The sequence below is a fragment of the Aotus nancymaae genome, unplaced genomic scaffold (genome assembly GCF_030222135.1).
Source record: "Aotus nancymaae isolate 86718 unplaced genomic scaffold, 86718_ANA_hifiasm-v0.15.2.pri h1tg000021l, whole genome shotgun sequence".
Taxonomy (NCBI): Eukaryota; Metazoa; Chordata; class Mammalia; order Primates; family Aotidae; genus Aotus; species Aotus nancymaae.
In genome coordinates this window covers 17,144,784-17,170,509 of record NW_026988433.1, presented here as the reverse complement: position 1 = coordinate 17,170,509, position 25,726 = coordinate 17,144,784, and the positions used below count along the sequence as shown (strand labels likewise).

Below are 25,726 nucleotides of genomic sequence, written 5' to 3'. Positions count from 1 at the left end.
CGTAGCTATTTTTCTAAGTCTTAAACCCTTAATCTTATAACATTTTAAATAAACAGTATAATACAATGATGCAGTAGTAATCATCTCACTGTGAGGCAAAGTTACCACAAGCTATGGCAGATCCCTCTAACTCTTAAATCTTCTTTTCATCCCCCTCCAATATCCCTGAGACATTTAAAGATGAAACCAGTTGTAAGCTCTGGTTTTTTCCTTAATACTCTGGCATTAACCTGGACACATCTGTAAAATCAATCTCCTGATGGCTTTTGCCATTCCTGCAGGTCAGCTAGAAAGATGGCTGCAAAGTGACTAAGCCAGGACACGCAAAAAGCATGGCTTTCAGAAGAAGCCATCACCAACTATGTGTTCTTCAATCAGCACAGTTATTCTGCATATTGAATAAGTACTGCTGCTGTACTAATCTCTTAAAAGCCACTATTTTGGCAAAAAATAAAAACAAAAAAACCCCGGGAAGTAGCAAGCAACTAGAACTATTTTTTGCTAAGAAAACAATACATAAAAACCCTTGCATCTGTAATAGGACTATTTGTCTGATAAAACTTATTCATCAGAAATAATAACACATTTCTTTCAAATTCCTGCCTTCTATTCAAAATGGAACTATAGTCAGTTTCCCACACTTATTTCTCTTGTACCAAGGACCCAGACCATTAAGAAATATGCATGCAGGAACAAGATGATCAGCTGTCAAGAGGATTATCTTCCTGAAGGCTGTGGTTGTCTTAAACAGCGTACTCCAAATCATCCTTACCCGACTATGCTGGAAGTGAGAGCCCACACCAATTCCAGAAGGAGAGCCTGGGGAGGGGACTGGGGAGGAGTTGGGAGAGGAATGGAGGTTCCCAGTCATTAGTATGCCAATATCATTGTCCATATCATCTGGGAATGGAAGGTCAACAAACATATCATCTAGAGGGAAGGAGGGGAGAAAGCACAGAAATTAAAAAGATAGTCCATATCAATATCATAATAATCCCACTTAACCTATGTCATGTTTTGTTAGCATATGGCTATTATTCACACACACTGTTAGCAGCTTAGTAAGATTCAGTGAAGACCTACTGGGTGCAAGCTATTACAAATTATTCTTTTGTACTCTCTCCAGTGATTTCCTTACATAAAGTATTAACAGAAAGCAATAAAGAATATGACATAAAAACCTACACTCTATATAGCCTCCAAAGGCACATAAAAACATGGTAAAAAAAAAAAAAAAAAAAAAAGCTAAAGCAGCAATTTAATCATTAAAGTTGACACCATGCAAAAACACAGTAGATTCCATCTATGTATCCAATTAGCATCTAAAATACCAGCAGCTGAATGAATGCATGTTAACAGGTGTGAACTTGCCCTGAAAATGGACACTTATTCCAAAAGCAGATCAAAGCACAATGTTTTCTTTTCTTTTCTTTTTTTTGAAACTGAGTCTTGCTCTGTTGCCCAGGATGGAGTGCAATGGCACAATCTCGGCTCACTGCAACCTCTGCCTCCCAGGTTCAAGCAATTTCCAGCTAATTTTTGTATTTTTCACAGAGACGGGTTTCACCATGTTGGCCAGGCTAGTCTTAACTCCTGACCTCAAGTCTGCCTGCCTTGGCCTCCCAAAGTGCTAGGATTAGAGGTGTGAGCCACTGCACCCGGCACAATGTTTTCATTAAGATATCCTCCTCAACATTATAAAAGTAAGGTACACTCACAGCAGAAAATTTGTAAAGAAAAGTATAAAAAGTGAAATCCATCATGTAAAATCCAATCACCATGACCATTTTTTTCTATAATTCTTTTATTTTCTCATTTATTTGCTATTCCATTGTAATCATACCAGGTATAAAATTTGGTATCCTTTTCTCTATTCCATTTACCATAAGTAAACATTGGTAGCTGTTACAATTTCTTCAAAAACAATGCAAACGGATGCATAATACTGAGCGTTTTATAGTTTATAAATAATCTTTTTTTTAAACAAATGCCTTAACAGACATTCAAACCAAAAATTTCCATTAAGAATAATCAAATAAGGAGTTTCTCTATAGCAAATTAGATTCCCAATGAATCTAGCTAAAGGAAAGTGCTCTCTTCATATTGCTTAGTACTTCATACATTTCAAATCAGATCATCAAATATTTATTGAACGACTGGCACCCAAGTACAGAACACTGCCAGGCACATATTATTTTTTTGCCTTTAATGAAAAACAGAAGAAAGATAATTACCCAAAAGAGGAAAGTATTTATTTGATCTTGATAATTGTGCAAACAAATTAAAGCTTACAGACCAAAAAGATTCTCAAACCTTCTATCCCTTCTTCATAGTTCCTGGGTTGTTTATTATCTCACACACACACACCATACAGCAGCCCAGTGACTCCATACTCTGGCTCTGTCCTGCACAAAGGTGGGCACTATCCATACAGGTCTTCTACTCACCATTGTTGGGGCTAAACCCATCTTCATTGGGGTAGTTGGCTGGAGCCACCTGGATGGTTGAAGATGTTGGGAACACCAAGATGTGTGTACAAGAAGCATCTTGCGGGGTGTTGAGCTGAGATGACTGCATGTTCAGTGCAGTACTTCGGCCAAAAACAGAGCCCATTGTGACAGCATCTTTAATGAAAAAAATACAAAAATGCTATCAATCCCCTTTGTGTAGCAATGAACAACCCCTTTTTCAGAGGGTCTGATCTGGAGTGGTTTGAGTCTGATGAAAAGGCCATGATAAAATACACATTCCAAGTTAAGCCCAATTGTTTAAGTATCTTCCAAGAAACTGACTCAGAGTACATAGCTATGATAACCTGAGTTTCATTTCACACTGAAAAGGTTAAGATAAAATTGGATCAAGTCTACCAAATGTTTTAATTACTTACAGAAGAAGTATTTCTAAAAATAAACCCCCTACTTTCTTTCCTCCTCCGGGTGTTCACAATTTATAAAGTACTGTTCTAAATGGTAACAATCCTATAGAAACAGTACCATAAAACCAATATATGTTAGAACACTTACTGAATGCCTCCTACATGCCAGCATTTGTGCTAAACTCTTCATTCAAGTCACCTCATTTGATCATCACAGCATCTGAAGGCAGGAACTATGATCCCCATTTATAGATGAGGACAAAAGCGCACAGAAGTTTCGTAATGGCCCAAGTGGCAGAGGCAACAGAGGTAACCTCCGGTCTAATGAGGACATCTGTCTCTCACTGGATTAATGACAAGTAACCCCATTCTCACAACACAATACAATTGACTTTTACAAGGAGTAAGTGGACACAGTCTCCCATTGATCCAAGAAATATATGGATGGTAAAGATAGGTTATGAAAGTATAAAATAGCTTAGTTGCTGGTTTTAAACCAGCCAGATTCTGAAGAAATTCTGTGGCCACATGTTTTGGACATCCACAAATGACACCTGTATCTATTGAAAGCTTACTGTGTACCAGGTACCGTGCTGAATGCTTTATCCTTGTTTGTCTGACCCTTCATCTTCAACCATATCAGAGACACTCTAAATATAAATATCCCTTCAAGACTGCTGTGAGATTCTGCCAAATGCATGTCTTCAAAAGGATAGTCAAATATGCATCCTGCTGGTGTCTACTTTAGCAGTTCTCTGGAGGGTGATCTTCTCATACTAACAAACTAGGGTCAGGTAATAGTCATTATCCATGACCCTCGGAGCTCTCAATTATATTCAGAACTTGGTCTCTCTTGCAAGCTATGGTCAACAAACATGATATAATCACAAACCACTCCCCCTGGAGGGATCAAATGTTTTCCATCTTTAAGTCCCAAACAAAACCTTCTCCTATAGAGATATAATGAAGACAGAGTCTATACTTGTCTGTGGACTTAAATTTGAGTGGACTGAATTGATGTGTTATGTAATTAATGAAACTGACAAGAAGAAATGTACCTGGCATCACTACAAAGGACCCCTGGGGCTCCATGGCAACCAGGCAGGCACTAAGGATAGAAGGAGAGTCTGCGGCAGAGATTCCACACATCCGGCACACATCCTTGAGCTGTTTGCTGATTGTCTGTAGTGAACATTCTCCAAGGAGGATACTCCAATCTGAAATCAAATATCGCAGTCATACACAGTCTTCAGAAATTCATGCTGATGGGAGATTTGAGCTTTTTAGCAGTTCTGCCTGGTAATTGAATTTCCAAGGTTGGGCCCTAAAGGGAATTATGGCTTTACACAGGTTCCCCTTCTCGCTATAAAGAGAATGTTACTTGACTTCGATTACACTTTATTAACAAAGGAACAAAGGCCTGCTATTCTGTAGACTGAAGTCATGTCTGAAATGACCTTTGAGAGTCCAGCACTAATCCAGTCTAATCTACCTAGACCAGATTTAGACACTTAAGAATGCTTTCCCATGATGATAGCAGTGTTAGCTGCCCTATCCCTTCTCCTCCTTCTCAAGGTCTGATTCTTTCACTGCCCCATCAGTACGTTTCTCTGGAGGAGAGCACTGGTGGGTGGAGGTAAACCTCAGTTTTGTTTATTGTTGTAGGTTAGTTGTTTCCATGAAAGGCAAGCAGCAGCAGAAATGAAGAGGAATAGTTCTTAGCTCACAATGAGTGAGTGAAATGCTCCGAATGATGCATACTAATAATGCACATTAAAAACTTGGCATGTATTTTCTAATGCTTGTTTATTGCCTCCAAACAAAAGCATTATACCTAATTGGAGCACAACTGAGGATTATGTTACTCTGGGAAGTGAAAAGCACTTGGTCCCCTCTTCTGACCTCCCTTACACACATGAAGTATGCGCCATTCCTATGCAGCACCCCTCTCTCAGACCCCGTCTTGCTCATGAAATGCCACACCAATGCAGGCTGTTCTACAGCCACATATTTTCTCTTCCCCAAATAAGCTGCTATTTCTCCCCTTAAAGAGTAAGTGAATGGACAAATGTTTCCATATTCCTAACGAACCTCAGACTGAAATGGCTGAAATAAAAGTGGCCGGGAACTAAAGAATGTTGTGTTTTAAAACTACAGGAAATCACAGATGTGAGCTCCATTATTTCAAACCAAGTAAGAAAGAAAAGGCAGCGTGTATTTCATCATAAACACTCTGGAGATAAGAAACAAATTATTCAAAAGATGACTCTGAAACCTACGGCTCCTGTCGCACACTGTCCCATGGAGATGCTGCGTGGCACAGACCTTGGATCCCCAAGGGAAGGAGCTGTAGATTAGTAAACAGATTTCCCGTACACTAGGTTCTTCCCGTATTTTTATTTCTGAACATACATTTTCTTTCAATCTTTTGATGGGCTCTCCCAGTCACATATTCCTTTCCACTAAGAGATAAGGAAGAAGAATGTGCCCCTTATAAAAATCATACAAGGAAAGGAGATGGCCTTAATAATTTTCCAAAATACCACTACTCCTCTGTATTTTTATCCTCCCTCTTTTTTCCTATTACAGTCTGACTTTTCCCAAGGGTTAAGAATAGCTCAAAGCCTTTAAGCAATAAGATTGACTAAAAAAGCAGACTGGGGAGGAAGATAGAAATTCTGACAGAAATGAAATGACGAATCCCCTAATGTATTAGACCTCCAGGCTCTAGATACAAGATTCATTATGATACTTCTTAAAAAATGAAAAGGGTCTATTTGTCTACAGTACAACTTTTTGCTAAAAAAAATTGCAAATGCCAAAGAAAACATTTACTTAATATATATGATGTGATATTTGTATAAACTGCTGTTAAAATCTGAAAATCTGATACCAGATTTAACTTGCACTATAGGAAGTGAGTTACACTTGGACATCTCCTGCAGTGCAAGTTATATCTGTACCAGTGGTTTTCTTTTAGGGATTCTACAAATACCTGACATCAATTTCCTATAAAGAAATAATGTACATGGTCTAATGCAGGGGTCAGCAAACTGTGATCCACAAGCCAAATCCTGCCTCCCGTCTGTTTTTGTAAATAAAGTTTTATTAAAACACAGACATCCACATTCATTTAGGTATTGTCTAAAGCTGCTTTGACGTTACAATGGCAGAACTGAATAGTCACAACAGCAACCATCTGGCCTGCAAAGCTGAAAATATTTACTATCTGGCCTTTTACAAAGAAACTTTGCTGACTCTGCTCTAGTGTATTTGCATGCAGAAAGCCACCATGCTAATTTGTGATATAAGCATTTCTTTCGTACAGACCTTAGAAAAAAAACTTCTCTCATCTGAATGCATATATTGGACTTCTTATAAATGTGTCATTAATTAATAAGGCTTTAAAAATAATCTAGGCTTATTCATACTACTCACATAAAACTGTACAAGTAACTACACTCAGATAGTAAATGAGCTGGGCTCAGAGCCAGGCAAGGCAGCTGCTGGTGGTCAGTTGTGTTACTTTCAGTGCTTCCTAACCGACTGTTACATTTATGATGAAGAATATAAGCACTGGTAGTTGGGGACTGAACTTCAAAAATTTGCTCTTTTAAGCTTCCAGGCTAAAGAGTATCAAACAGTGGCAATGTGAATAAAGACTGCTTCTACTGGCAACTACTTGTCCCGTAAGAAACAGTATTTCTTTGCTATTGTGCCACCAAAGAAACCTAAAGAAACACAAAACTCATCATCAACCACCAAACAAACAAACTGAAGGTTGTTCTTATATGACTTCAACTGTCACCTATAAACTCTGATACAAAATTTTGGTCTTAAAACTGACTTCTTCTCACTGACTGAATATATAGATAAATGCTAACAATTTCAATTTACTATCATTTTTATATTAATGAAATCCTACTTTTCTGTTTTATATATTGGGGTTCAAGATTTAAGATTTTATTTGGATAAATGACTTCGTTTTCAAAGAGAAGTTTAAAAACTGCTGATTCATCCTATACATATAAAAGAATCAGAAAACAGAATCTGCTTAATTCTTACTACAAATTTAAACATGTTCTCCCTTAGCTTAGTTAATGACATCAGCTCAGCCCTTTTCCTCTGTTTCCTGCAAATACTTCTTCAAAAATTTCTTACCTTTAAGCTCCCCATGGCCAAGACGCCCAAGTCGCCCAATTACAACTCTCCAGGGTAGAGATGTCATTTGGACAATCCCTATGCACCATTCCCATAACTTCTGTAGTCCAATTTTACGTGCAGATACTTTACTCCTCCGTGACCTAAGAAAGAAAGAAATGGGGAAGGGGAAAGGATCTCTAGATAAATCAGAGTTATCACTTATAAGACAAACACTAGAAATGCCAAAGAACCTATCCATGCTGTACCTACTTCATTTATATAGAAAACTGGAAACAGTCATATTTGAGGAACAGTATAGTATCAATTTACATGCACCATAAACACCAAGCCTTCTCACCTGTTTGGTAAAGCAATATTTACAACGCAGGTCTCTAATAATTCCCCATGGAGGTCAGTGCAGGAAGCCAAAAGCCAGCGCTGGTCGTGAGACAGACAATAGCCCACGAAGAGCACATTGTATTTCTGGCTTGCCTCACCAAACGTCTCTCCCAGCTCTGTCTGCTTGTCTTTGATTGGGGCCAATATAAAGGGAGGGGAGTAAAGCTGGATTGGGCTGGGCCGCTGAAATGAAAACCAAAATCAGTATCAGTACAAAGCCATACAACTTAATGATTACAACAAAACCTAGAACGACAGTGAGGAGACCCACAGGGAGTAATGGTAATAAACTGTTTCTCTCTCTCTTTCTCCCCAGTACTAGATATATAAATAGTATTGATGATACATAACAAAATGATTGTTTAAATCACGTAAACTGGGAAACTCAATCAAGCCAGCATTTCCTTATTAAGAGAAATTACTATTTTAGAAAGTGCACTGGCCCAACTTTATCAGTTGTTAGGCAAGCAGGAAATTGAAACCACAATGAGACAATGCTATGCAACCACCAGAATGTCAAAAAGAAAAAAATATTGGTGAGAATATGGAGCAATAGGAATTTTATACATTGTTGCTGAAGCTGAACAAACATATAAACCCTTTGACCCAACAAAATGCACATGTATGATTACAAAAAAAAAGAGGTATAAGACTATTCACAACAGTATTAATCACAATAGCTCCAAACAGAAAATAATCTAAATACTCAGCAGTAAAAGAGATAATAAATTGGGATATAGTTAACAGAATCAGAATATTAAAGAGCAATGAGAATGAAAAAACTATATGCAACAAAACAGATGAATCTCAACAATGAATAAAAAAAACAACTAGATGTGAAAGAATATAAACTAGATGATTCAATTTATATCAAGGTCAAAAATAGGCAAAACTACACTGTTAGAAGTCAGAACAGTGACTACCTTTAGAGGGACTGGAAAGGTCACACAAGGGGCTCTGGATGCTGGTTATACATTTGCTTCTTGCACTTGTTAAATGATGTATTTTTAGTTATTGAAAATTCATTAAGCAGTTCACTTATGATTACTTTTCAGTGCATATATAGTTTAATATGTGCGTCTGCGCATGTAATTTTAGAAATCAAATCATTAGCTGTTATCTAATATAAATATTTTAGATTAACTGTGAAAATTTTTAATTATCATATTTTTTACAGCTATCATATACATCTTACTATTCAATAAACTACAACAGGGGTCAGTTAACTTCTATTAAAAGAAAAACAGAGAATAAAGTTTAGACTGTTATGGCGTCACACATTCTCCTTTTTGTAAAAATGTACTCATTGGCCAAGAGTGTTGGCTCATGTCTGTAAACCCAACACTTTTGAGAGTCTGAAGTGGGAGGATCACTAGAGCCCAGGAGTTCGAGACAGCCTGGCCAACAGAGTGAGACTCCCTCTCTACAAAGAAAAATGTAAAATTATCCAAGCATGATGGTGCCTGCCTATAGTCCCAGCTAGTTGGGAGGCTCACTGCCTGAGCCTGGAAGGTCGAGGCTGCAGTGACCCATGTTCATGCTACTGCACTCCAGCCTGGGCAACAGAGCGAGACCCTGTCTCAAAAAAAAAAAAAAAAAAAAAGTAATAATCATCTTACCTAGCTGGCCATGCAAGTACAGGCTGCAGGCCGGACTCGGCCCAAAGCCATAGGTGCTGAGCCCTGAACTACACAGCATTAGTGATGGTAGTAACAGAATGAAACAGTTTTAAAGCTAAAAGAGACTTTGAAAATAATATAACTCAATTCATTCATTCATCATAGGGATTCAAAATTCAGGCTGAGAAATATTCAATGATTTGCTCAAAGTTGCAAAGCTAATCTAACACTTAACAATTTGCTCACCACATGACCAGAAATTACACCACTCTTAGGTATTTACCAAGAGAAAGAACTATGTCCACAAAAAACCTTGTGCACAAATATTCATAGCAGCATTATTCACAAGTGCCAAAAAGTGGAAACAACCTAAATATCCCTCAAGTAATGAATAAACAAAATGTGGTATATCTATATGATGAAATATTATTTAGCCATAAAAAAGAATGAAGTACTGATACATGTTATGACACAGATGAACCTCAAAATCAGTATGCTAAATGGAAGAAGCCAGACATAAAAGATCACATATGCCAGGCGAGGTGGTTTATGCCTGGAATCCCAGCACTCTGGAAGGCCGAGACAGGCAAATTGCTTGAGCCAAGGAGCTCAAGACCAGCCTGGGCAACATGAAAGAAACCCATCTCTACTAAAAAAATTACAAAAATTTAGCCAGACACAGTGGCATATGCCTGTAGTCCCAGCTACTCCAGTGGCTGAGGCAGGAGGCTCACTTGAGCCCAGGGAGGTTGAAGCTGCAACAAAGCCATGATCATGCCACTGCACACAACCCTGGGTGACAAAGAGAGACCTTGTCTCTAAAAGAAAAAGAAAAAAAAAGTTGAACGGAGGACTGCTTGAGGCCAGGAGTTCAAGACCAGCCTGAGCAATATAATGAGACCCTGTCTAAAAAAGAAAAACAAAAAGCATATATTGTATGATTCCATCTATATGAAATGTCCAGAACAGGCAACTCCATAGAGATAACAAGTAGATCAATGGTTGCAAGGGACAGGAGTGGGGAATCAGCAGTGTGTGCTAATGGAAACTGTATTTGAGGGTTGATGAAAATGCTCTAAAATTAGATAGTAATGACTATACAGCTCTGTGGTAAACCAATGAACCGCACATATTTTTTTCCTTTTTCTTTTTTTTTGGGGGGAGACCTGTCGCTGAGGCTAGAGTGCAGTGTCACGACCTTGTCTCACTGCAACCTCCACGTCCTGGGTTCAAGTGATTCTCCTGCCTCAGACTCCTGAGTAGCTGGGATTATAGGCATGTGCCACCACCCTGCTAATTTTTGTATTTTTAGTGGAGATGGGATTTTACCACGTTGGCTAGGCTGGTCTCGAACTCCTGACCTCAAGTGACCCGCCCACCTCTGTCTCCCAAAGTGCTGGGATTACAGGCATGAGCCACCACGCCCAGGCTTAACTGTACCATTTTTAAAAAGAATTTCATAATATGTGAATTATATCTCAATAAAGCTGTTATGAAAAAAAAAGTCCAGCTAAGTTTGCCTAAAGTTTTTTTACAAAACAAAAGGCAAAATGTGAAATATCTTAGATGTAATGTAAGCTTCTGAAAACACTAAATAAAATATGATTCCCAAACTGTGCAAGATATTCCATGAAAAACAAGATACTGGATTTATCTGAAAACTTGCAAAATAAATACTATAAAGTACATTCTTTCACATGTGATAACTTGCATAAAACTGTGCCACCCAGAGAATGAGAACTGCATGAAGCAGGGGCCTGTTTTGTTCACCCCTGCATCCTCAGCACCTAATACAGCACCTGGCACACAGCAGATGCTGAACTATATTTACTGAATGAAAACACAATGTTCCAGCTGTAGACTGAGGCAGAGGCAGCACTGACCAACTAACTATTACCTTAATGCAGATTAAAATGTAGAAACTTCAGCAAATATTTATCACATTTGGTTCTTTTGTTTTTGATAAAGTACAATAATTTATTTCTCTCTTCCTGTTCCAAGCAAAATGGAGAAAAAGCATATTACTCGAAGTCTTTTTGCCATTTATTTTAATCTAAGCCTCGTTTTACCTTACGAGCTCCTGATCGTGTTCTGCCTAAGTATAACAACCTTTAGAAAAACAATTAATTCATAATTTCTGGAAATAAAATGAAAAACAAGTAGAGACATTTTTTAAATTCTAGAAAAATTTAATAAAGAAAACAGATGAATTGCTCATAGAAGTGAAAAATTCAAACTCAAAGAATAAACTAAACTAAAACTGCCTAAAATAGAAATTTTATATAATGCTGGAGTGAATGTAGGTCATCGACTGAGCAGTTTTTCTCTCTTGGGACTAAGCTGACCTGAACCAAGCTACAACAAACATAGTATTAACTACTTGCATCATTTTTTACTTCCAAGCATTTTACATATAAAAGTGCAAATATTTCATAGAGTTGTTCAGAACAACATTACCAACTAAAAACACCAATTGATGTTTTAAGAAGCTCTCTTATGGGGAAGAGGTGTTTGCTGGCTTTTACTAATGGGATATTTTTCATGCAATAAAACTGTGGGAACTGATTTTTGAAGGCTTTGAACATTCTAAACATTGCCCTGTATACCTATCTTCAAGATAAGGCAATTAGAAAAACAAAACTTTTGTTTAAAACATGTTTAGCTTTGGTTCCCCTTGAGATCCACATATCTGTAGACAGTAGGTTTAGAAAGATGCAGCAAAAATGCATTGATTTATATACAGAAGCACTGAGGCAGGGAAAGGAGAAACCAACTTGCTGTTAAGTATGTGCATCAGAGACCCCTGCAGAGTAAATACAAATACAACTGCTGTCTCAGGATGCAGACCAGAGCTGGAAAAGGCAAAGGATTTCTGATGTAAGACACAGATTAGCTTAGCAAAATAAATTTAGAAATTATTTAGAAAATTTAGAACAAAATAAATTTAGAAAATTCAAACATTAAAAACTCAGTGATATATGTATTATTGTCTCAAGTTCTAAATTTAAAAAATAGAGTTTGTTTGCCTCTTTTCTCAAAAACTGTTAAAGGTTCAGAGATGTATCTCCCCTATTTTAACCTGAGGGTTAAAGAAACCTGGCAGCTCTTTTTTTCCCCCTTGAAACAGGGTCTCGCTCTCCAGGCTGAAGTGGTTGTGTGATCATTGCTGCCTCAAACTCCTGGGCTCAAGTGATCCTCCAACCTCAGCCTCTCAAACAGGACTATTGGCACACAGCACACCTGGCTAATTTTTTAAAAATTTTTGGTAGAGACGGGGTCCGGCTATGTTTCCCAGGATGGTCTCAAACTCCTAGGCTTAAGCAATCCTGCCACCTCAGCCTCCCAAAGTGCTAGGATTACAGGTGTGAGTCACCACACTCAAGCCTAGCAACTCTTATATCAAGGTAGAAGACCAACTAAACAAGTAACCAATCTCTGGGTTAGACAAAATACTCTACTAGCTTGCATTTTAGTATAAATTTTTTAAGTTTCTGTCCTGCCAATACCCACCTCAGGGTTCTTGAGGGTCATCTCAATGCTGGCTGCAGGCCCAAATCCCGTGAGGGATTTAATGTGGATCTGTGTAGGCAGTGGTCGCCTGCACTGGCAGTACACTGAAAATGCCATGGACTTCAAGTATTGAATGTAGAAAACTTGCTCATCCTTCATTGTCTGCAGCATGTACTGGCAAGGCACAATCTAACGACACAAATACAAAGAAAAAAAAAAAAACAAAGCTAGAAACCGAGATCTAACATGCTACAATAAAGCTGAAAAAGGAAACGGCATGAATTCCTTACCTGAATGGGGAGAAGGAACCTTAGTGTTAAAATATATAAATGCCAAACATAATATAATTAAATCCTAATTCCTTCCACTGACATAAAATTCTCCATCACCAGCAATTTCGGAAGATGTACGATTATGCTGGTCAAGTTATACTGTTGCTTAGAAATTACAATGTTCCCATTTTAGAGGTAAGATCTCAATTTACTATAGGTATTACTATGGTCCCAAAATTTTAAAGCCCGCATTTTATTATATTTCTCCTTTTTACAATTACACAATATGTATGGCAGTTTTTGGAATTATTACCTAATCATTTAGGATACAAACTTCAAAACACTGGAAAACTATCAGCAATGTAGTCTGATAACTTTAATTTCGATCTCTTAATTTTACAAGACAGCTTCAGTTAAAGTGACATTAAAACGAAACCCAAACATCCAAAGCATTATTTTTCATCTACATAGAATTTTTAAAAAAAACAGTTACACTGTAAAGTTGTCAAAGGTGCAGTGAAAATAAGCATACTCATTCACCACTGAAAGAAAATTAAATAAGTGTAACCTCTTTTGGAATGGAATTTGGCAAACATTTATCAGTATCTACATCTAAGAATCAATGTTAAAAAATGACCTGAAATGTGAAAAATAAGATCATACATAAACATGTACTATGGCTTTATTTATAATAGTGAAGAAGTAGAGAGACAAATTAAACAGCTAAATTTTACGGAAAATATGCAGTCATTAAAAATGCTGCTTGTAAGAATTTAAATAACATGAAAATGTATTCATGAATAACATTAGGTAGAAAACACCTAAAAGTTATATTAAAAGTATGATCTCAACTGCGTAAACAAAAATAGAGAAACAAGCTAGAAATACACCAAAATGGTAATGGTGGTTGAATGTAGAAGACGGAATTATGACTATTTTTTCTTTTATACTTTCATGTACAGATTGAACATCCCTAATCCAAAAATCTGAAATCCAAAATGCTCCAAAATCCAAAACTTTTTGAATGCCAATAAAACGCCACAAGTGGAAAATTCCATACCAGACATCATATGACATGTTGCAGTCAAAATTTAATCAAAACTTTGTATCAAGCACAAACTAAAAATATTGTATAAAATTACCTTCAGACCATGTGTATAAGGTGTATATAAAACATAAATGAATTCTGTGTTTAGACTTGGGCCCACTGCTGAGGTATCTCATTACATATATGCAAATATTCCAAAATTAGAAATCCAAAATACTCTGGTCCCTAGTATTTCAGTTAGGGGATAATCAACCTGTATTTCCTTTTTTTTAAAAAAATATCATGACCCTGTATTTATTTTCATAACAACAAAAGTAACAACATCAAAAGTAAATAATAAATTTGCAAACAGTAACCTGGAGAATGAAAGAATTTCTCATATGCTCAGGTAAATTATCCAGCATTTCTGTGTAGCAGCGCATCAAGCTCAACAGCCAAAAGTTCCCAGAAGTGGAGTCCTCCTCTGAAGAGTACGTGAACGGGTCCACCATGTAAATGACCACAGCTGGAGGGTGGGCATGGCTGTCTGCAGAGTCGGGCTCCGTGGGAATTCCTATTCTCTCCCTTTCTGTAACACTGGAGAGAGTGTCACTTGTGAGATGCACAAAATAAATATAAATTACACAAATACAAAAAAACAAAGTGCTCAATTCTAGAGCACACAGGCTCCCTAAAGAATGTTTACAGATTAAACCCAAGAATAACATGTACCACCTTACCAAAATACAGGCAAACCATGCCAGATATCACCAAGGGTAGATGGAAAATGGCAGTGTACTCCTCTAAAATGGGAGATCTCTTTATTAATTCCCCTTTCTTTTCTGTGGTTATGTTGTATAAAGATGTTATTAAGTTGATAATAAGTTAATAATTTATAAGAAGTCTGAAATTTTTAACACTGCAGCTTTAGATCAACCAATGCCCCTTTCTTTTGAGAAGAAGAGAAGTAGAGTACTTCATAGGATTCAGAGAATCATGAGGTCAAGGGAGAAAAAGGTGCAGAAGAAGAGAGAAAGGGTCTGAGCTGAAGCCACTCATCTCGATTTGTGAGTAACGTACCTCTCTTGTCCATCCTGTGAGGGCTGAGAGGAGCTCTGCCCAGGGTCAGTGTCTCCGCCACAGCCTATGTTCCCTTGAGTTCTATCAGTAGAAATGCCCCCAGTGCTGGGGTTCTGCCCTCCAACACTACCACTGAATCCTGAAGAAGAGGTAGTGCTTATCTGGCTAATACCAGGAGCAGAGGCAGACGACGAGACCGGTGGCACAGAGGAACCAGATGCAGAACTACTTGCTGCAGGATTTGTAGAACTACTATTTGAGGTGGGATTAAACGCACTGCCAGCTGGGGGAGCTGCTGATCCTGAATTTGGAGCTAAGGGCCCAGCATTCCCAGGCGTAGCTTGTCCCTGTGCTGCTGCTGGTGGGGTCTGGTATTTAGGTGGTATCAACAGGCTGCTATCAAGCTGCAGAGTGGCTAAATAAGGTGCTGAAAGAATACATGAAAAGAGGTGACTTTAGTGATATTCTGCAGTGTCAGACTGAACCAGAAATCTAGAATGGTCACTTATAAAAAATTAGGCTTTCAGGCTGCAATACTCAGATTATAATACCCAAAATGCTATCTCCATACTCATAATTATGTATTCTGCAAACAGGAAGATGTACATGGAGCAACTTATAAATTCCACAGAAGAGGCTTGTTTGAAAAGAGGAAATCAATCACTTGTGATAGTCTCCTTTCAGACTGATTCCATATGCCTGCCCTGAAAAATGAGAAGCTATACATTCCAGAGTCATCTCGGTACATTATGCTCCCAGGTTTATAAGCTTCTAAGATTCTCTTCAGAATATGGGTTAAAACCAAGCAGCTAATACCAAGTCATGCTGCTAAGTTTTCAAAATGCAGAGTAAATTAGACATGATTAGGCATCTTCAAATAGTTTTTAAAAAACATATGTCCATATAGAAATTAGTATTAAACTACCCAGAACACAAAATACAGCATTACTTGAGACAAAAGAAATATAATGTTGCATCTATAAAAGAAGGGATGGGAGGGATTTGCTATTTTACTTCTCCTATTCTACTTTGCCAAATAAATTCCCATTTACCTAGGTGATGGCGGCAAACTTGCGCATAAAGTTTGAGTCTGGAATGATTGTCATTCTCCTCGCCGCTCCAAGGCTGGTTAAACCACTCACTCACAAGCTCATCTGTCAGCTTCTGTGCCACGGTTTTTCCCACACGCATGATCCCATCACGTAGCACTTTGCAGATGGGCTTGTGCTGCCCAAGCCTACACATCTGATAGCATAGACAAGATCATTATTTATAACAGGAGTCATTCCTTCATTCAGTATCTACCGTTTTAAAGGAGAATCTTTAACATATATATGGAAGCATTTTCCTTTTTCTTTTAGGGTTATCACATGCAATCAAACCAACATTGTAAGCTGGTCCTTTCAGGTAATCATAATGTATCCTTAAATTGCTATCTGTCTCTCCAAAACTTGGATTAGGCTCTCAAAGAAAAATGTTTCTTCACTCAAGCCAATTCCTCCTGCACAAGAGGAGACTGCTGAACACTACCTGATTGCCAACGGACAAAGAATTAGCGGATTCCTGCCTACTGTGGCTGACTGAGACATATGTCCACTAAAATCTCCTAAGTAATCCCTACTCATAATGTTTCCCCATAATATAACATTAAAATTTTATGGGCCATCTGTTATCCTGTTGAAGACATTTGGAGATCACCAATAGCAGTGGCCACTGAAGCAGTGAGTATGCTGATCACTTTTTTAAAAAGTAAATAGGACAAGGAGATTCTGCTATTAATCTCCATGACGCTAAATGGGTGCTTATGGCAGAGAATATAATAAACTTGCAAAGAGTAAACTACCTGTTCACCAGCAGGAGAGCCCATATTATTATCCCTTACTAGAGTAGATAAAGTGAAGACTTACTAAGCCCCACAAAATCCTCTAGTGTATACTCTTCTTAAGGAGGTATGAATTACTGCTGAACGAGCAACCCTAGTGAAGTCATTAAGAAAAATTTAAAAGAGTATCTGTACTCTCTTAAAAAGATCTGGCAGTGCTTCTTACATTTTGTAACTTATACTGAAGGTTCCATTCAAGGGAATGGCTGGGATTTAAAAGTGCTAACACAAGTTTTCTGTGTTAGTTACGATTAATAGTATTACATATCCCCTCGACCAGGCACTGTTTAGAAATGAATGTATCCAAGTGACTTAACTGATGTCATTATATCACATTAGCATTTCCTCATTTCTTTGTAGCAACATGTAAATTTACATTCCATGCTTACTCATACATTTATAGATCGTGAATGTCCTGTTTTGGAATATTTTGGAATTCAGTTTGGAATCTTATTTAAAAACCACTTTCATAATGTTTATGTGCCTATCACAGTTTTAAATACTTTACAGATACTAATTTCAGTTTGCCAAATACAAAGACATTAGATGTATTAGATACAAAGAACTTGGTGCATATATACTGTGGCATATGAAACATAGCACTTACTCTTCAAAGACAGACATGAGTCTATTTTTTTTAAAGCAACAGTATTTCATATTCTAAAGATGTAAAACTATCTGCCTGTTTTTACATTATTATAGGCATTATATTTTTAATCAGTATCAAAGTTTCAGTATTAAGATTTAGTGTTAAAACACAACAGGGACATGATTCATTAAACTTACCTTTCAATTCAGAAATTTTCAAAAGAAACATTTTTATACTGTTGTCAGGAACTCTCATCTACTCACCCTATCCCTCCATCGAATAAATAAATAAATAGAGTAGATGTGCTCTTTTTGTAAAGCTCATCTTCTACATAGCCACACTCTGCCCTGGTGAGCAATACTCTTCAACTTTTAGCACATAAATGGAGAAGACAGAGCTGATGGGATTTTTAAGACGTGGTAAGAATGGGAGGGGAAAGTCTTCTAAATCTAAATACAAAGCCAAGATGGGAAAGCAACTTGCTTCCAGAAAAATTTGTCAGTTCAATTTTCTTCCTCATCCTCCTGTTTGCAAATTGTCTTTGAGATTTACTTTCAAGATATTTGTCTTGAAGTTTAGTCATCACTAGAAACAATCAGAAAATCCATGTCATAAAAAGCGATTTTCACAGTAACTTCCTCACCTCGTATACAGCACTCAAGTCCCTGAAGAAAGTTTTGGCTCCTTCGAGCAAGGCCTCATTTTCTGGACACACCACAATATAGGCAACATCACGGTGGCCCCCATATGGGTCCAACAACAGCCTCTCCCAAAATGGCAAGGAGAATGGTGAGATGGTGAGGAAATCCTTGTCATAGCCTACCAGCAGAGTGGGGATGGGCAACGGCTCAGGAGATTCTTCTGAACCTAAAACGACATTGTAGTTTAGGAAGATGCTAGTGTTTTCCTCACAACCTAGACAATTTAGAAATTCCTGGTGCACTGGTCTTAATTCTGGCATCTGAAATGTCACTGCAGGTTGACAAGATATTCTTAAAAGTGTCTTTCAAATCATCTAATTAAATGGCCACTGATGAGGACTCTTAAGTAAGTCAGAATTTGCTTACAAAGGTTCAGTAAGATCAGAGGGCTGACTAGAACAAGTTACAATTAACCTTCCAGGCAGCACTGCTTCATTTCCTTCAAGATAAGCATTACTATACTATGATGAAATGACAGAATTGGCCCAGAAGTCCATCCAGATGAAAATGCAATGAGGACTGGGAAGATGAGGAGACTCTAAGAAACGCACTTTGTAGGGATTATCTTCCTCATTGACCTGGACTATGCCAAGGGTGAAAGGAAAACTTGACCCGAAAGTAACTTTAAAAAAACAGATTATAAAACTTAATGCTCATGAAGAAAAATATTCCATTTTGTTAGCGAAGGAAGGACTTGACAGTAACTAACGCTGCTCTTCACTGAAAAGCCCTGACGTCAGAAGAAATTTTAAACAGGGCAAAGACCCTACCATAGGTTCCCCGTCCTGCCATTTTATGGAACTGCTGCCAAGTGAGTGGTCCCTGCACATGCTGGATATTCTCCCAGGTCCTGCCCGTGCGCTTCTTTTGGATGGCATCTTGGAGAAAGGGCTGCAGGGACAGCAGCATACGAACCACATCCTGGGAGGAGAGCATGCTGATGTCCAGCACTGGAAGAGAAGTGAGAAGAAACAGAGAAGATAAGGGGGCTAGCACCCTCCTTTTCCTTGCCATCACCTTGAGCCTCAGTTATAGTCCAGGACAACGATGTTATTAGCTGTAGTAAATTCTAAAATATCTGACTTAGCAGTCAAAAGGAAAGATATTCTTCTACTATATTAGAGAAAATAATTGATAATGTAGTATCAAAAATAATAAAAAGGGAAATGGTTACTCTATAAAAAAGTTTAATGGAAGAACTGTTTAAAAGTGGAAACATGGATAGGTGTGACTTTTTAAAACCATGTAAATCTATTTTCAAGGATTTTCATAAGACAGTTACAAAAATTTCTTATTATATTACTTTTATTTGCAAATATCAATGTGTTGTTTATATGATAAGTAGGAAATAATGGAACTTAAATATAAGCTTTTAAAAACTCTTTAAATACTCTTAATTGTAAAAATATTTTCACAAAATACAGAATGCATAAAGAGAAAGCCAATCTTCACTGCAGCCAGAGGCACATGGAAACACAGCAGAAGCCACTCTAGGACTGAAGTCACCTTCTTCACAAGGATCCTAAGGCAAGCTATTGTTTCTGACTAGGTCTTCCTCTATAACCTCCTGGTCTCCTCAAATCCATTCCTGCCATTTTCTAATCCATACCCAGAATTATAGCCAGTGCACACTGTAAGTTTTCTTTTCTAACTGCACAAATCTGATGTCAGTGCTTCTTCCTAAAACCTTTCAATGACTTTTTATTGCTTCTTGCAGGACGACCTAACCCCCGGCATGCCTCTAAAAAAAAATCTAGTCCCTGCTGGCTTCTAACTTTGCTTCAGTTTCAAAGAGCCCAAGCTCCATACAATCAAAGGCCTTCTTACCTGCAGCGCCTTCTGTCTGGGACACATGCCTTGCTCCCCATTCTCCTTCCTCAGTTAATCTGCACTCATCACTGAGATCTCCAAGCAAATGTTACTACTTCTTCAACGAAGTCTTCTCTGACCTTCAGCCTAGAGTGCCCCCGCCTATCCCATGCTTTTATCACTTATAAAATGGGTTGTAATAATATGTGACTTGTGTAATTATTTAATTAATGTTCACTTCCAGAATAGATTAGGAAGTCCATGAGGGCAGGTGCCTTGTTTCTTTCAGTAACCATTTTATCACCCATGACGCATTGTAGTTTAGGCAGTGATTGAATAAGAAAAGGGAATAGCAAGTTGCTTGGCACTCTTACAGCCCAACTTCAAAAATGTTTGTCAACTGGAGCTTTTAATAATACAGCCAGTTATTTGCCTCCGTAACCACAATGCAAAGTAAAATGTGATTTTGTTATAAGCGATACAACAGAGGGGGAAACAGAGAAAGGAGAAAAGACTCTGGAAATAGGTAGAAGGCTTCATGGAAGAGGCTCCTTGGAAACTTGATATGGAAGAATGGTGGATTTAAACATGCAAGAGTGTGCAAAATTATCAGTCTGTAAGCTCGTGATGACTCTGATACTCAGCTGTCACAGATTTCCAACATGGATTGTTTACTCATGAGTTACTATAAAAGGAAAATTTCAGAAAACAATTACTTTCTCCAAAGGCATTTCAATATAAAACATTCTCCCAGTCCTTAAGTTTAGGATGAAATCAACATAGCTCTCACTTTAGTTCTTTTTATCCCCCTTAAAGACATGAAACTTTTTTTGGTCAAATAACAAAATATAAAGCTTTTAAGTTAAGATCATACCAAGATATGCCAAGATACTCCTCAAAGCAAATTTGTGTTCTGGGACACCTACCATTGCTGTGAGGCCAAGAGTGCACAGTGGCACTTCTCACCAGAGCTTCGTCCACTTTTCCACCAGTGGGGTTATCCACATACTGCCGCCCCTGCTCCAATGCATTAAAGCATTCTGTCCAGTAATCGTTATTATCTGCTTGCACCCGGTCATAACTCCAGCTTACACAGGGAAGAGTTTGGCGATTGTTAGAGGAAATGTAGTCCAGGAAACTCAGTGAAGCAAAAGGTTGTGTGTGTTGACTCTGGAGGAGGAGGAGAAGGCTTATGGGTGGTTCCTGGGATTTTCTGGTTCCTTCTGCCTGAGGAAGGAAGGTTGTCTGACACATCAGTAGGCGCCGCTCTGCAGCCTGACCAATATCAGAATTCTTCCCAAAAATATCCAACTCATCTTCAAGGAAGAGTCCTGAATTGTAGCCAAGTTTGCGGTTCATAATCGCACTAAACCCACAGGTACAGCGATACTGGTCCTCATTGGAAGAATCGGGGATGTAAAGCCCGACATCCGCCCCTTTGATGTTCATGTTGCAGGCACAGATGCAACAGCTGTCAAAGTTTCTGTCTTTAAAGATATTCATCACGGAATCGGAGAGAATCAGGGTAACATAGAGACTGTGGGCTTCAGGAATTGGTTGCATGGTGGCAGGCTCCACAGAGTTGAGGGGCCGCGTAGTAGAGGGGGTGGAGGCTGGTGACCCCTGATCAGTGCTGTCATACTTAACAGACCCTTGACCACTGGCAGTGCCCCCACCTCTGGGAGTTCTTGGGGTCCTGGGGGTTCGTGGCGTGGGGACAGAGAAGCGAGGGGTTGCTGGAGATGGGAGGACTCCTGCCCCACTATTGCTGGCTGGGGCGGCGCTGTTCAACGTCACGGGTGTGTTCATCTGTGGTGTGTTAAGATAGTCTGGATCTGCTAGGCTCCCAACACTAGGCACGTTACTGTAAAAAGAGAAGGCGCCAAGTGAGGAAGGGCAGCATGTCACAGATGTCCGAGTAGACACATGATCACCCCAGCCATGTACTGTGTGTTTCTTATCATTTGTTTCTGCTATCACTGGTACAATTTTCTCTTCAAAACAAAAAAAAAAGCAGGACACGAAGGTCAGTGCAGCGTGTAGAGAAGCAGAAAGTACGGTATGAAGAGTCATCCAACACAGCACTTCCCTTCTACTTGGTTCCACATACAAGCTATCCCCAACCTAACCACCTGAAGGAACTTTTACTATTTTTATAAGAAAACATGTATTGGGTTTGGTCAATGTAATTTGAAAAGTTTTAACTGTTAAATGGAACTTCAACATATCAGTTCAGATGCTAAATTAGCTAGAAGACCATAGAATGAAATTTCCATCTAATTTGCGATTACATTTTTGTCATTTTTAAATTCAAAGTCTGTGAGTGTACTTGTTCTCTGAGGCTATAATCTATATATAATATCAAAGTATCAAATACATATGAAAATTTAACATTTTTCTAATTTTCAAAATGCAGCCCTATCTTAAGGCTTACATTTTCATAGTAATGACTGACCATGAGGGAATTCTATTTTGGGTAGCCCATTTACCAGTACTATATTACAATTAATAGAAATAGTACACATGTGGCTAAGAGGCCCCAGTATTAATTAGGTGGTTGCACAGACATACACATGCTGCATCATAGTTTCCAGCTTCCCACAGGTTTCTGTGGGGTGGGAGGCACTTCTTCATTTTTTACTTTTCACTTATGTTATGCATTCCATATAGTATAATGATTTTAGTTGCTCAAGACTGACTGGGCTATGTTATCTACTTTCTCATAAACAATGACTTCTTTTTGGAATAGCCAAGCAGAAAAGAAAACACTGTCTGCAAGGTTCTGCTGTTTCATTATCACACAACATTTTACGGATATACAGTTGGCCTTCTATATCCACAGGTTCTGTATCTGTGGATTCAACCATATACAGATGGAAAATTTTAAAAATACAACAATTAAAAAATGCAAATAGGCCAGGTGTGGTGGCTTACACCTGTAATCCCAGCATTTTCGGAAGCCGAGGTGGGTGGATCACCTGAGGTCAGGAGTTTGAGACCAGCCTGACCAATACGATGAAACCCCGTCTCTACTAAAAATACAAATATTAGCCAGGCATGGTGGCGTGTGCCTGTAATCCAACTACTTAGGAGGCTGAGGCAGGAGAATCAATTGAACCCGGGAGGTGGAGGTTGCAGTGAGCCCAGGTCGCACCATTGTACACCAGCCTGGGAAACAAGAGTGAAACTCCATCTCAGAAAAAAAACAAAAACAAAACACACACACACACACAAAAGATCAAAAAAACAAAAAAAAAAAACACCAACAAATAAAAACAGTAAAGCACAACAATGATTTATATAGCATTTACCTTGTGTTAGGTATTACAAGTAACCCAGAGAGGATTTAAGGTATACAGAAGGATTTGTGTAAGTCACATGCAAATACTATGCCATTTTACACAGGGGACTTAAGCATGTTCAGATTTTGGTATCCGAGGGGGTCTTGGAATCAATCCCCCAAGGATACCAAGAGACAACTCTACTTTCCTATATGTGTATGTATATCAGCATATGAGTCCATTCTTTCTACTTAGAAGGTATCAAAAGAATAGAGATTTTATTTTAATTCTTAATACTTTTATATATATTAATACTATACTTAAACTAATTTTCCTCCAATAAACTACGTATTCAGTTACTTATAATGTGAAAGAATGTCATAAACAAATGTCTCTTTAAGTAATTTTCTTGTGATTTTTAATTAGCTATGCCTAAACTACCAGCCTGAAAGTCCAAATCAGGCACTGGAAAGAAATATTAAATCTGAGGCATGGTGGTATCTTTGAGTACAGATTAAAAAAAAAAAATGACCCAGAAAACTTGATTGGCAATCACTGCTCTCTTAGAAACCAAAATAGTAAGTGTGTAATGATGATCTTTACTCTAATTGGACTCCTTTCAAATTTTCCTGTTCAACAAAACTATAAAATTATTATGCAGTTCAGATCAGAAAAGGAACTAAGACTACTAACTGAAAACCTAAAGAATTAAACTGCTCCCTGGGTAGTAAGAATGGTTTATCTTGTTATCTAATTTTTCCCATTTAATAAAAATGAATTGAGTGGCAACCCTATGCTAGAAACTGGATAGTCAAAAGTGAAAAAGAGAAAGAAAAGGTGGCTCATAAGCAAGTATGGCAGACATTAAGCAAGTAACTGCAGGGGTACTGCGGATGACAAAGGAGTAGTCCAGGGTGATGGTGGGCAGAGACCACAGCAGGAGGATTACACACACTCTGGAAACATACTGCCCAATAAGGCAACACTAGCCTCCATGTCCTAAATTTAAATTAATTAAAGTAAAACTAGAAATTCAGTCTAGGTCTCACTGGCCACAATTCAGGTAGTCAACACCTGCACATGAAGCTGGACAGTGCAGACAGGAAATCACCTTCATGCCAGGTGCAGTGGCTCATGCCTGTAATTTAGGAGGCCAAGACAGGAGGCGCACTTGAGCCCAGGAGTTCAGAACCAGTGCAGGCAGCACAGGGAGATGCAGACTCTACAACAAAATTTCTTAAAAATTAGCTGATGTGGTGGTGCAGGTCTGTGGTCCCAGCTACTCAGGAGGCTGATGTGGGAGGAATGCTTGAGCCCAGGAGGTCAAGGCTACACTAAGATTGCACCACTGCATTCCAGCCTGGGTGACAGAGTGAGACCCTGCCTCTTAAAAAAAAAAAAAAAAAAAAACTCATAAAACAAAAACAAAACCTTAATCACATGAAATTGTATTAACAGTGCCAGTTAAGAATACAAAGAATCTTTGGGATGGCAAACGAAAGATGTAATACATCTAAATAATGACCTAAATTCTTTAAACCCTTATACAGCAAAAGCTTGCATGTGACCTTTTTGGGGGAACCTGTATGTATGAAAGAGATTAAACTGCTGAACAGGTTCTTAAACCTGCTATGTTATTTGCAACTGTATGTGCTAAGCTAACCCCTTACGCACCAAGGTGTTCTAGCTGTGTTGTGCCAGTATCTAGCTGAGTAAGCTAGAGTACACTCGGAGCACAGCAGCAGCACAGCAGCCAGGCACTCAGGGTGCTTTTCAACACACTCTATATTGCTGGTGCATTGTTATTTCCATGGTACTTCTACAATTATTAGTCACTGAAGCCTTGCAAAAGTCCTCTGTGGGAGGCAGCGCAGGATTATTTCATTTTAAAGGGAAGGCCCAGGTAAAATGGTCATTTAAGGTCATGCATATAATTTTTAGAAAGCAGGAATTTAAGTCTTATGACACTGTAGCTATAGCTTTCTAAGTCTAGGATTCTTCTGTACTTTTCTGTCACGGTTTTTCTTTCTGACACTGACTTTATATAAACAAGCAGGAAGCCCTGTTAGGATATTAAAATTAACTTCTGCATCAGGATTTTACAGAAGGTCACAAACTTGAAGCCCACAGGCTGAGGCTGAACCACAAATTTGTTTAATTGGTTTCTTAAGCTTAACTATGTATTAGCTGAAAACATTTTGAAGAAAGGAAAACACAAAAATCCAGATTTCAAGTGACCCTCAGAAACAGAAGGATCTGGCCACAATTACCCGAGTCTTGCCTGACAACTCCCCTGCACTTAAATAGCAAACATCCCTTTAAATGGTTTACACTAGACTTCACTCGCTCACCCGCAATGATGCTCAGCATCAGTAGTACCAACTCTTTCGCCTTTACCCTGTCCATTTCATCTATACGTTGCTTCCCTGACCCCAACAGAAATCTGAATTTGTGGCCTTTAATAGCATTTAAAACATTTTATTCATTAAGAAATTATTCGTCACAGGGAAAATGGATTCCATCATAGCTTAGCCTATCT

The 25,726-nt window shown here is 38.4% G+C and overlaps 1 protein-coding gene across 2 annotated transcripts in view; it reads right to left on the bottom strand.

The window, feature by feature from the left end:
• The window catches only part of MED13L (mediator complex subunit 13L), a 309,405-nt gene that overhangs the window by 8,651 nt on the left and 275,028 nt on the right, over positions 1-25,726 (bottom strand). For both annotated transcript variants that reach the window (XM_012469006.3, XM_012469007.3), the window contains exons 17-28: positions 20,833-21,770; positions 18,868-19,047; positions 18,040-18,263; positions 15,978-16,170; positions 14,926-15,352; positions 14,223-14,442; positions 12,547-12,735; positions 7,377-7,600; positions 7,037-7,179; positions 3,934-4,092; positions 2,448-2,624; positions 773-930 (exon numbers count right to left, since the gene is read on the bottom strand). In XM_012469006.3, coding sequence (XP_012324429.1) covers positions 773-930; positions 2,448-2,624; positions 3,934-4,092; positions 7,037-7,179; positions 7,377-7,600; positions 12,547-12,735; positions 14,223-14,442; positions 14,926-15,352; positions 15,978-16,170; positions 18,040-18,263; positions 18,868-19,047; positions 20,833-21,770 — 3,232 coding nt within the window. The remainder of the gene's footprint in view (positions 1-772; positions 931-2,447; positions 2,625-3,933; positions 4,093-7,036; positions 7,180-7,376; positions 7,601-12,546; positions 12,736-14,222; positions 14,443-14,925; positions 15,353-15,977; positions 16,171-18,039; positions 18,264-18,867; positions 19,048-20,832; positions 21,771-25,726) is intronic.